The sequence below is a fragment of the Necator americanus genome, chromosome II, assembly GCF_031761385.1.
Source record: "Necator americanus strain Aroian chromosome II, whole genome shotgun sequence".
Classification (NCBI taxonomy): Eukaryota; Metazoa; Nematoda; class Chromadorea; order Rhabditida; family Ancylostomatidae; genus Necator; species Necator americanus.
In genome coordinates, this window is record NC_087372.1 from 34930972 (window position 1) to 34943996 (window position 13025).

Genomic DNA, 13025 nt, shown 5'->3' on the forward strand with positions numbered 1-13025 from the left:
CTATTCCTTCACCTATTTCAGAAGCACCACAGCATTATTTGAAAGTTTCACATGGAAACAACTTTGGCGACAAAAAAATGCTTGGAACCTACAGGATATCGATAATCCTCATCCCTAGAGCTTTTAAAAGTTGGAAAATTTTGTTTTAGGAAAAATTTTCATATACGTAATTTCTAGCTATTAGATGCATACTCATTACATTTATTTATTTCTAATTCACTTTTTTTAAACCTATCGAAACTGTATATTCCACCACTGAGATTCCAACATCATCAGTTTCGTGAAATTTTGCCTTTAATACGAGATGCCTTACTTTTACTTTGAGTCTTTTTTCATACCATTTTGCATTTACATCATTATTTGTATTATTTTGTATTTTATCCTGTATCAGTATACACGGGGGCGGGTGTGGTGTAGCGGTTAGAGATTCCACTTCCTGCACGATCGATCGGAGGTTCGAATCCGCCCTAGTGCTCACTAAGCTTCTCATCTCTCCGGGGTCGATAAAATGGTACCAGACTTGTCTGGGAGGATAAAAACACTGACTTGACACATCGGCTAGCCACCGCAAGTCATTGTGTGAGCCAGATACACGTTCGTAAACCTCAAACGATTCTGAATTGAAGTGAACGTGGGGGCGCATCCCATGCGGATTGATTAATGCCAGGCAATTTATCCTTTAACTTTTTATCCTTTTCAAATATACAAACGCGTGATATCTTATTGAACCCGGCTTCTAGTCAGGTGAGAGCCCTAAGAACTTGTATCTCATACTTTTATCTTTTCATTTTTCAGAGAGTAGATTTTTTCCATATGTTTAACAACAGTTACTTTTTATGTATGCATATGAAATGCTCAAAAATTACCACGATTAATTATAGAGAGATATAATTGCAATGTAATCCATGGAATTGTGCATTGTTCAAATGCCTATGCAGTGGTTAAAGTGCAAATCTCTGATTTTTCCATGTGAAAAGAAATCCTCGTCTCAATCCATGCACACTTTGAAATTCAACATTGCACTGTTCTTCTGTGAAAATAGTGATTATAGAATTCAAGACATCGTAAAATTATTTTGTAACATGTATCGCTAATATACTCTTGCAAAAATAATTTTTATGTAAGTCGTGATTCATTTGTGTTTATTTATTATTTTTTTAGGAAATGCTCGATTCATTGCGTGAAATTCCAAATTCAACCATTACCACAATGTACACTATATTCTGTATTGTCGAAGTTCTACTACATTTTCAAGGATTCCTAATATCTACAGTATTTTTAATCATATTCTCACGAATTCGTTCACTTCATCTGAATTTAGTGATTGTTTTTGACAGTTTTATACTGTCATGTTTTCTGACATCAGTTATTCGCCTATATTATTTTACACGACTACTACTTGGTGATAACGCGAGTGCACCGTCGATGATGTTGGTAGGTAGAGTGCGAAACGCTGCTATTTACGTAGGTGAGAGGCTTTTCTTCACGATTGTTCCCGGTACCGTGACGTATCAGTTTTTCTTTGAATTATCTGTTGTCGATTGAGTTAATGAGTGGTCGGCCCCAATTTCCTTCAACCAGGTAACTGTGACGCGTCCGCCCGCGGAACGTATACTGTCTGTCTACTCTGCTCCTCTCCATTCAAAAGGCTGCGTTGATCTCAGATTGAGAGGTTTTTGAACGAAAGCATTAGAACGTCTCCGATTTTCTTTAAAGGCAGCATACCACGAAATTGACAGAATCTCTCGAGCAAATACACGGCTCGGAGTGAAGAGTACGAATATGAATCTGTTCACGGTCAATTATCTCTAGTTGTCCTAAAAAAATGGCGTGGGAAACTGCCTTTTCTCCTACGAGGCACGTCAGAACGTCAATTTTGTTAAGGCGACGATTTTCCTATCGCCATATTCAATTATTTTAATCAAATAGGGGTACGCTGGGGTAATCCTGCTCATTGTCGTCCGCTCGCCAGTGGACGCGGTGCGTGTGCAAGAGTTGGCCGTTCTAACGTGCCTCGTAAGAAGAATGGTTCGAAGCAGTTTTCCACCGCAATTCTAACAAAGCGTCATGACATACTCGTACTGATACTGATACTCGTACACCACATCCAAAACTCCATAGATTCCAAGAGAAATCCCCCACGCAATAATGTTAGACACAAGAGCTACATAATTTCCAGTTTTATGCTTTCGCATACAAATGTTCATTAAAATCTAAACTCATGCCAATACGTCTAATTCTTTGATATATTCTAATAACTTGAACAAAATAACATAGAAAAAATAAAATATTAAAATTTGTGCATTCGTGTTTATAGAAATTCATATTTATTGACAAATGGAGTAGCAGCCACCAGCTCAAAGGCATTAGTGAAAGTAAAGTTATGTGTTTTCGACCTTTTTAGTGTCCTTTGAAGGTTTTTCAATATTATCATGCTACATACTAGACTGAGTTATAACTAACTTCCGCCCAGGTACAGGATGATTTTTTTATTGGTAATTGTTATTGTTTACGCATACATCGGGTTACCTAAACAAAGGGTTTTTGTTATCGCTACGCAGGCAGAACTTCGATCAGTCATTAGACAGCAGTCTAGTTTTCCGCACGTTACGCTCAGTTCTTTTTTTCTTTGTTCAGCTTGAAAATAAAGAATCAAAAATACAGGCAAAAATACACCACACGTGATGCTTTGGAAATTTAATAAGTGCTGCAGTCACGGCTCGAAAAAGTTCCCGTGTGTAAGGCAAACCACGAGGAAGAGGGTTTCCCCGAGTTAGTAGAGAAGCTCACTACTTCGCAATTAATACAAAAAACAAAACGGAGGTTATTTATGACTCAACCTAATAATAACATAATTGGCATGGTGGGTTTGTTTGTTTTTTGTTTTTTTGTCTCAAAAGTACTTGAACACGACAAAAAAAGAGATTAAATGTGAGAGATTGTTATGCGTTTAATCCTAGCATAAGACTAGACCCTTTTCTTACTTCTTCTTGAATGTTTTCATTTTTCAGCATTTACATTATATTGTGTATGGAGTGCTTTTGTTTCTTTGGTGGTTACCACGGGGCAGAATTGGTACGCAAGAACCAGAAAGCAGAAGAAGAGAGTGGGACGAGTTCGACAGCCCAGTTAGGTATGGCTCCCGGAAAGCAGTGGAACGAGTCCAAGTCGTCAGGTAGAAACCGCACCTGAAAGTAGATTGGTGGGATAAGATATTTCCGACGACGTCAAATGATCGTGTTGACGTCAGAAGGCGCTCAAGTGGATCTCATGATGTCGAAGCGACATGTGAACGCTAGAAATCAAAAATATGGAGCGCGCGGGGGCACGCTATCAGATTCTGCCTTCACGGCAGAAAGTAGTAGTAGAGAGTTACGATGTTACGTCGGCATCGAATAGATCTGTGAGCTCCAGAGGGATGGAGTGACGCTGGTCCCACAACATCAGATTGGTGCGCTAGTAGGTAAAAAGGTCTACGGCTTAGCGTGTCCTGCTGGTCCACCAGCTAGATGCGCCGGCACGAAGAAGTGGATTGGTGGGGCAAAACAGGTCCTGCGACATCAGATGAGCGTGTTGATGTCGGAAACCAGTAACACGGATCACACAAAATCGAGGTAGAATGCCAACACTACAAAGCAGAAAAATCAAGTGAGGGGAGTTGTTTGCGCACTGTTTCACCCAATTGTACTCTGTCCACTCCTTCAGACGTTATTCTAATCAGTTTTACTAGATGATTCCTTCAGAAATTAGATACACGCATGTGCATAACGGCTCAAGGGCTGGATGTTTCCCTGATCTGACGTAAGATTCTTATCCCTATCAGTGTGATGATCCCATCCTCTATTATTGACATAACATTAATCTTATTACACTTTTCTATGTTAATTGCTGATAAAAAAAAGCGAGAAAAGCTTCGATACTATAGAGGAAGATGGATGTAAAATAAGGTGCGAATATTCTTGAAGCATGGTACTGATACTTCTAGCAAGACTGCCGCAATATCTTTCAACAACGCTTGTGTTTATTTAACGAAAGAGCAAACAGAACCGTTGTAAGCAAAAAAAAACTAGTTTTGGTTCCATCCCAGAAATGTACTTAAAGTGGCCATGCTATAACTTTTTAATGACCACAACAATTCCTAAAGTCCTGGATTAGCGTGATAACCACTAATTCAATCTTGACCAACCAGTCACAGAATTCCTAGTAACATTTTGAACGGATTCAAAATTCCAAGAGGCCCAATCGTTAAGAATTTTAATCACCAGCACAACCGCATTGCGCATTCAGCCGCGCTGTTAGAGAAGAGCGGACCGAGTTCACGTTGGACAAGAGGAACGGAGGACGCGTCGCAGTTGTCTGGGTGAACATAAGTTTCGGCAGTTATGAATACCGTTTAGATGGTCTTCATCTCCTTCTCCTGGCATGCGAACGTCTATTAGCTAGTAAACGCTCGAGAACCTATGAGAAGGAAACACATATCAAATTGGCTATTTTTTCTCTGTTAATTATGGTATGTTTTGTAGATACCTTAATTTTATTCATTATTTTCTAACATTGCGGGTAGCTGAGTTTTTCAAATTATTCCAAAACCTCTACTTTTGTGAAGTTTCGCCCTTCCCATCAAGGGAACACGCTAATTGTTTTTAAACAAAGTTTCAATTTCTGTTGCCTTTGAGATTTTAGTGCACCATTGTTTACTTATAGATTACTAGGCTTGTGAGCACTAAATGAAAACACTAAATGAGGTCTTAATGTTCCCTACTCACGCTCTAAAGCTACTAAACCCCCTAGATATTTTTCAATAGATTTATTTCTTATTTTTTCGGAACTTTTAGTGGTGTTTTTGCATCGTATTGGTGGTCCTCATTCCTGGCAGCAGTTTGGAAAGAACGATACTGGTTACTGTTACGTTCATAATATTCTACGCCGTCTCGATAACGGTAAATGTTACTGCAAAGATTGAGTTTCTTAATTTTTAGCATTCTATCAAGAAAAATATAAGGGCATAGTTTCAAAAGCTGCTGGGATGTGATTAAAGCAGCTGTTCGTCTATTAGACAACCTTACTGTTACCAATAAAGATTCATTTTCATTTTTATTCGCCTTTCTTTATTTTTCATATATTTTCAGCTTATGATTTACGTGAGACGAACGAACATGAAGCTCTGGCGTCATAGCCGTGGAACTCTGGATGTTTCTCATGAATATCAGGTAAATATAAGAAAGATATTCAGGCTTGTTATCCGTTCATCCTTCTTAATCTTTTACATTTCTGCAAGTTTACAATTACATTACTTGAAATTCCGTATAGTATGCAGTTTTCAAACATTTGACTAAACCAATCAACTAACTGTGAGGTGCAAGGGAAGCGGATCAGAGTCGCCTCCGGGTGCCTATCGTTGGGTACCTACAGCTTCTGCGACAGCTTATCCTTAGGGGATATGACTAGTAACGATGATCTTTAATTGCGCTGCGCAGCAGTTAGCAGCATCAACAGATCATTGCGCTGCGTTCCCTTTGTGCACCGCCCATGCATCGTTTATCAGCATTTCTCATCGTCTAATAAGGTGTGAAACATGCCTCGTAGGTCCATGCCATCTTTGCTATTGCCTCTGTACGGAGCCTCGTTCACGTATAGAGATATATCAAACGATTCAACGCGAAATTCGAGAAATAGAAAATAATTGTACTTTTTAGTTGTGTAAGACAAACAAATTGGAATCTTTAAGTCTCAAAGCTCAAGAAGACAAAGTAAGAAGATGTATCAACTAATACCAACATATTTTGTAAGACTTATTGCCTAAATTCATCACCCCACGAATCTGATGTGGTGCGGATTTCAGGTCAAGTATTCTTATATGGGATAGTAGATAATGGGGAGGGGGTGATTCCGTCCATTTCTTCCTAACTGCCGCAAAAAATGGCCCGGAAAATGCGGCTCGTCCACAAGGCTGGCGCGGTCCAGTCGAACTGCTTGTAAAAAATAGTGCGCCAGAGCGCCCGAAGCAGTATCGCCCGGGCCGTTTTTTACGGCAATTAGGAAGAAATGGACGGAATCACCCCCTCTCCATTATCTACTATCTCGTATACGAATAATCCACCTGAAATCCGTACCACCTCAGATCCGTGTGGTGATGCCTTTAAATTGCGAACTGAATCACCCATTTCGGGATGGGAACTAGGTGATTTGCCAAAACATTAGTCAATAAACTTAATCAATAACAACCTCGTTTATAGCTCTCCAAAAATCAATACTTAATGACTACTTGATTGTAGTCCAAATAACATGACACTTTTCATTGAATAAAACTGCGCTGCCTTACAGGTTGTTTTCGTAAAAACGTTTATTATGTTTTGTAGGCTAACGTTTTCTGATTGTCGACATCTCCTAATAATAGAACCACCCCAACAGTATAGAAAGAAAAAACCAGTCAAGTAAAATGACCAGATTCAAATGAATCAGTTTTGAATGGTTTCTATAAGTCATCACAAGGGCTAGCTGATGCGTTTATGAGCATCCTGAGCCTTTTACTACCTATTTCGTCTCTGAATATCGATTCATCCAATAGAATATGGAAATATATTACTACAAATAAAGCTGCAAATAAGCTGGTCAAATTTTACGGAAGAATCTTGCTTTTGTGTTTCAAATGCGGACTTGCGCTGTTCTTATAAGGACTACCTCAGTACCATTTATTACTCTCTGCTTGCAATTGACGAAAAAGGGAGATGAACTGTTCAAACAGACGAGTTTGATCTACGTTTGCGTTCCATCGTTAGGATCGGTTAGTTGCCATGCTGCTTTGCCATTTCGAAAATTAGCCGACTATGCCACAACTTTTGGACGACGACTTTCTTTCACATCAGCAGTATTTTCCTTTGAAATTGTTAGAGGAAACTGTGGTTTATTCGGCGTTTAATCTTAAATTTTTACTGACCATTTTCAGTTCTGAATTCAGTAACCACGTGAGTGAGGTATTCCTCGTAATTTATATATTCGCAGAAGCTTCAAACTCAACTCAGTCTTTCAGTTTTCGCTCCAGATTGTCATTCTTTGCGATACAGGTTCGACTTGATGGAGACTAGGGGTTACTGTTTCCTGATGTTCAGAGTACGGCTCCAACTATCCATGTACGCGTCCTAGATACTTCCCGTCTCTGGCCTTGGGCCATCTGCACTTTGCGTATCTGCTCCTGCTCCAGCAATGCATCGTTACATGTTTATTGCCCTCTCTAGTACTGCACACCACGATATCTTGCCATAGGAGGAGAATTCATATTTAGAGGAAGGGAAGTATTATATGTGTGGATCAACTCTAACCACGTACCATGAAGGTTTACAGCGATATTAGGTTACATTCTACTTGGTTTTTTTCCCATACTACTGCACTTTTCCAGCAGGTCTCATACGTGCGCCTTACTCCCATCTATCCACGATAAAGGCAATACCACAACATGCACACACGGCGAATGCGAAGATATTGTAGTGGTCGATGTAACAAAGGCAACTTTGTTACGAAACCAAAGAAGAAACGAAACATACAGAGGCTGGTGAAAACGGCGCCTTTTATTGCCTGGGCTCGAGTGGGCGGATCTTTGCGGGAGAAAGCACGCCTATGCGCCAGCTGGCTGGTAACAGCGCGCGCATTTCACTACCACGCGCGGCAAGGAAATGCTCCCGGACCACCTTGATCGAGAGGAGTGATGCGAGTCGCGACATCATTATTTGCTGTTTATCTGAACCACCATCCGCTGTCTTCTAAGATTCGGACCAGGGATTTTTTTATAGGTAAAAAGAAAAAGTCTTAGGTCTTAGATAGGTACAAGAAAAACAATCCTGTTTACAAGCAGAGTGATGAGAGCTTGACTTTGTTCCTTACTTATGTCATCTATCTTTTACCAAAATTACAGCTAATATTTAAGTAAAGTGTATACTGTCTATCCTTAGTCGTCCTTTTTTATTTATTATTTGTTTATTTATATAAATTTCCATTACTAGGATGTCTATCTACTGTGTTATATGATATTACGATTTCTCCTGAAATGGTATCTATTGGTTACAGATTCGGGAAAATGCGGAGACAGCGTTAGCTCTTTACCGTGGTTTCGTCCTCATTGCGTTGCAATCACTTATCGGTTTGACTGCCATAACAATCTCCAATGCATTCAGGTAAGGCCATTTCACAAATTTAATTTTACACAATTCCCGTCTTTCTGTGATTGTTCACGAATCATTTTGCTTTCAAGCTAATTTCATGGACATAGACTAGGAAGATCCTCAATCGAAGCAAGTGCGCCTTTTGCCAATGTTGATCTTTCTTTGCAATGAACACAAGGTCGTTATCGTCTGTCGGTGAAAGTGGCAGAAGACACTATCGTTCCGTGCTTCCGTACGGCCGTAGTGGGAAAAGAAATTCATGACTCAGGCCACGCTCCAGATTTCGACAGTTCTAATGAAACTAAACAAAAATAAATATGTAACAATAAAAAACAATAAAAGTAAGCAGGGATAGATCTAATATAGTACAATAAATGCTTAATTAAGGATGAGGGATAAGGTGCACCGCCCTGATCAATCCCAATCAATAAGGATGCGTCTACACGTGCGACTTTAAGCAGGAACCGTTTGCTGTTTATGAGTGTGCGTGTAACTTTAAAATGAATTGTGAGGCCAACCAATGTGCCAAGTCAATGCTTTTCTCCTTAAAGACAAGTCTATCACGAATTTATCTAAATATATAATACAAGTAATCACCCTGATAACCTTGACTTCTGTTGTTCGTCGATTCTCTTGGGCGGACGCCAATAATCCATATTCCACTTGTTTCGAACGAGTGCCAGAGTCGCTTAGTCCTTCGAACACGAAAAGCATCAAATTTTTCTTTGAAGGACTCTGTAAAGAAGACTGGCTTTCGAGTAGGCACTATTGCTGTAGTGCGTTTAACACTACGTTGAACCCAGTGGGCGTCATTGGTCCAACGATTGTCGTTGAAACGCATCACGTGTCTGGCTTACAATATTTTGTTTTTCTTGGCAAACGCAGATGCGTTAATCATTTATCGTTACGTGAGATAGATTTACGAATTCCTACCCTGATTGTTGTGAAGCGTAAAACTCCTAGCGTCAATCTTTCGATTAAGAATCCATTGAATTTTTTTTCTGTTTCTGAAGTGCGCAGTTCTCTGAAGTTTTTTTTTTTAAATAGCAAACATTAATACTGACTGGAGCGCGGAAATCACTTTTGTCAGCCCTTGTTATACCTATTTTTATCTTTCATCGATTGCAATGTTAGGAAAAATTTTATTCTGCAATTTCAGACTAGTCGATCCTATTCCTATCCTCGAAAAAATCTTCGGCGCTATATTTAACCTTACTGCGGCACTACCTCTAACTACTGCACCTTTAATATTATATTTGTGCAGTGATAAAGTTAATGCTGCTGTTAAACGTCAATATAGAAAAGGTATGTGTTCTTTTTTTTTATTTGTTTTTCTTTATTTGCTAAACCTAATCATTTATTCCATTCGATATAATGAACATATTTGTCCTCAACAAAATTTTTGTTCTTCTCGCAACCGCCGATCGATGTCGAGTACAACCACGTGTAACTGAACCGTGTTCCATCGGTATGAGAAATAGTTGTAGCGGAACGGAAATTTTCGTAGATTCTGCATTCGTCTTAGAATAGTTCTATTTTCTAAAGCTCAAAAGTTCGACCTTCCTTGAATTTTGGCATTATGACTGCGAGAATTCGATTGATAATGTCAAGCAATAGCAAAGATTGTTTACTGTCTTTTGTTACGGCTAACGTTTCGGCGTTGTTGCCTTCGTCAGAGCCTGGAAAGTAAGAACATTTGCAATATATCTTCTCAGATGCCTCATCCAGAACAAGTCATCATCCCCCAAGATTTTACATCAGGAAACAAAAACCAAAAGAGCCCAAGTTGTTGTACCTACCTCAGTAACCGCGTTACTGTGTTAGCGGATAATCCGCATAGTTGAATCGTTCTGCTAATACTAATTAGGATTTGATACGCATATGACCCGTATATCAAAACCTGCAAAGATCTTGATACAGAGCCAATTCGTTGATCGTGACTATGCACTCTTCCTTTCTATTCATTCTTGGACCTTTTGGATTTATCCAAAAAGTTTCTTGAGTTCTGCATTCCAAAATTTCGGGTACGATAAGACCGTGGCAGCAATAAAGAAAGGAGCATTTTTAGCAATACAGAAATGAGCATTTTCATGAAATTGTTCCGCTTCGAGGGGGGTTGCTGCATTCAGTTGTTTCATCCCCTTTTGATATTGTTTTATACGAACACAAAGTGGTCGCCCTGTTTCGCCGACGTATTGGTCCCCACATGTTTTGCACAAAATTAGATAGACTACTCCAGAAGCTATGCAGCCGCCTTCCTCCCCGAAAGGACATATTACACAGTCCGGAGTACTACAGAAGCGACCACACATTCTATTTTGAAATAATCGTTTCTCGAGAATTGTTGGAGGTATTTTTACATATCTCATTTGGTCCATGAGATCGCCATCCACCAGACTACCCCCTATAGTTTTACTCAAGTCGTCGATTATAAACGGCAGGCAGAAATTGCTCTTATTCGAGTCAACCACTCTAGCATATTCCCGCTACGCTACCAAAACCTGGTCTACGCGCTACATTGGTAATGTAACTGTTAGAATTCGTAATACGTTGCGCTAAGTTGATCGCATAGATCAATCTAGCGCAACGTATCGCGAATTAACATCAATAATATTAATATTAATTATTAATATTAATCTTAATAAAAGACTGTTAACAATCTTGGCTATTGCTCTACATTATCAATCGAATGATGCTATTTTCTTTTTTTCACTTTTCTCTGTTACTTTTCAGTATTTTACTCCAAGGCAGAAGCCAAACGCGCTAGTCAGCGAGAACTTGTTGGTTTAGATGGGAATCAGCTACAAATTAAAGTAAGGTTTTTGTTTTCAAATTATTCCAAAGGTTTTACGTTTAATTGAAAAAAACTGAGAATGATCCCATAAAACAGTCGAGGGACTTCAGTTACTTGCAAGCATTAAGGTTAACTTCACTAAAAAAAACAAAATCTAACTTTAAAGGCAGCGCGTCATGAAATCGAGATATGAAATGTGGCGACCTCATAGAAAAAATAGAGTTTGTGTTGTAGATTTCAAACGCAATCGTGGCCCCGCTCAATTCCACATAATTGTACTTTAAAAAAACAGCGTGAGAAACGCCCCTACGTCGTACGAGGTGCGTTAGAATGCACCATCCTTGTGCGCCGCGTCCACGTGCGAGCGGACGTGGGAGTTCAAAGAGGTCTCCTCACAAGACTCTGCAACTAAAGCGTACCGGTCCCTTCTCCAGCATATCCAACTGGATAGGCCTCCTGAGAGACCGAAGCATGTACAGAAGAGCGTTCTAACGTGTCTTGTAGGAAAAATACCGTTCACATGCTGTTTTCAGGATGATCAGGGTAAGTTGAGATGGCGCACGACCACATTCATAGTTTACAGTCCGAACTCTATATTTTCTATAAAGTTTCCACACTTTGTCAATTTAATGAAACGTTGCCTTTATCTGCATTTCGTACACTCATGTTGATGTTGTCATGTGTTAGGTTGGAGAAAAAATCTTGAAAACTTTGCAATTCTTTTCCTCTTCATTTTCATATTCATAACACAATAAAAATCAATCAACAATGTAATCACCGTTGCTAGTCACTGCATTGATGCACCTACTGGGCAGGTCAGCGATTCCCTTCTCTCAGCATTGGCTAGGCTACGGATCAAGGAAGCCGGCGACTTCCTGAGCACTGTCTCTAGGACTTACCGGAGATTTTCTTTACCAAGGAAGCTTTCGAGGGATGGAACAATCAGAGGAGGTTAAGCGAAGAGGTGCGACGTAGAGAAGGGCGTCGTAAGTTGTCGTAAAGGTGGTGCACTGAAGCTCATCTCAATCGAATATTCTCGAGCAACTTTCGTGGGTTTGTAGACCCGAGTAGTGTAGGTGACAGTAGTGAAGTTTGGAGGTTAGCGGTTAGGATCAGGACGGAATTTTCGCTAGCACCACTCGCTGCAGTTCGCGGCGATCCCACCTCAATCTCAGCCAGTAGCTTCACCGTGCCGCTTCGAGCGAGGACGCCTACGTAACTGCGCCAAGGTTCTTGTCGCCTTGACCTGTCCACACTACGGTGCGGGACTACCGCAGTACAACGACTCAGCATCTACTCGTTTTTAGTTTTAGAGTTTGGAATGAGAAAAAAGTAACGTTGAACTTGTCTTTGTATGTGTGGACAATAGTTTTTCTTCAAGCAGCTCAGAAAAGACCATTTATCCGGAATCTCAGAAACAGCAGAAGAGAGCGTGCGTCGGACAAGTATACACTAGCTGGTTGACAGCAAACAAAGCAGCAAACCACTCCGACTCTCTCGTTTTCCCAAGCGAGTGAATCACCACCGGATTGTACTGGTGTCCTCACCTCAATGTACCGTTGATGGTACAGACTGCCGTCGAGTCTGCAGTGCTATGACGCTTTACGTAGAATATGTGTTACAAGCAAAGGTAGAGCGTGTGTTTCTGCACCGGATTTTGAGGAGGAACTTCGAAAATCTTCTAAAAGCACCATATGATATATTGTGGGTAACTATCAACATTTTAAAATCCTCATCTATTCATATTTTTTCTCAAAATTTCTTCCTTAGCTTAAAAATGCTACTCATTGCAGCCTGGAGTCATGGGGAAGATAAATATGTATTTGATATTCATCGATTTGTAGATTTCCTAGAAAAATCCCAATAATTTCAGACCAACGAAGAAGCGAACGTATATTTTGAACAACTTCGAGTTGCTTGGAAATGAGATCTGATTTGTTGTCGCACTTGTTTGAAGATATTCACACTGTGTTGGGTTCTTTTCCAAAAATTCAATTTCTCAAAGCCTTTCTACTAATCATTAGTGTACGTAATGAGCTTTATTTTTTCATATCATACGTAAGACGATTTTTGAA

At 39.9% G+C, this 13025-nt stretch overlaps 1 protein-coding gene across 2 annotated transcripts; it reads left to right on the forward strand.

Annotated features, from left to right (window-relative positions):
- Positions 1 to 1425: 1425 nt before the first annotated feature.
- RB195_020434 (uncharacterized protein) lies at positions 1426 to 12877 on the forward strand (the record flags this gene model as incomplete). Of its 2 annotated transcripts, XM_064188722.1 has the most annotated exons (8): positions 1426 to 1464; positions 3012 to 3133; positions 4288 to 4510; positions 5130 to 5210; positions 8062 to 8168; positions 9316 to 9461; positions 10890 to 10969; positions 12824 to 12877. In XM_064188722.1, 8 exons carry the CDS (start codon positions 1426 to 1428, stop codon positions 12875 to 12877), a joined length of 852 nt encoding a protein of 283 aa, XP_064044603.1. The 2 variants fall into 2 exon arrangements, with proteins under 2 accessions (XP_064044603.1, XP_064044604.1); XM_064188723.1 differs by lacking the exons at positions 1426 to 1464; positions 3012 to 3133; positions 4288 to 4510; positions 5130 to 5210 and adding an exon at positions 6650 to 6784.
- Positions 12878 to 13025: the final 148 nt, after the last annotated feature.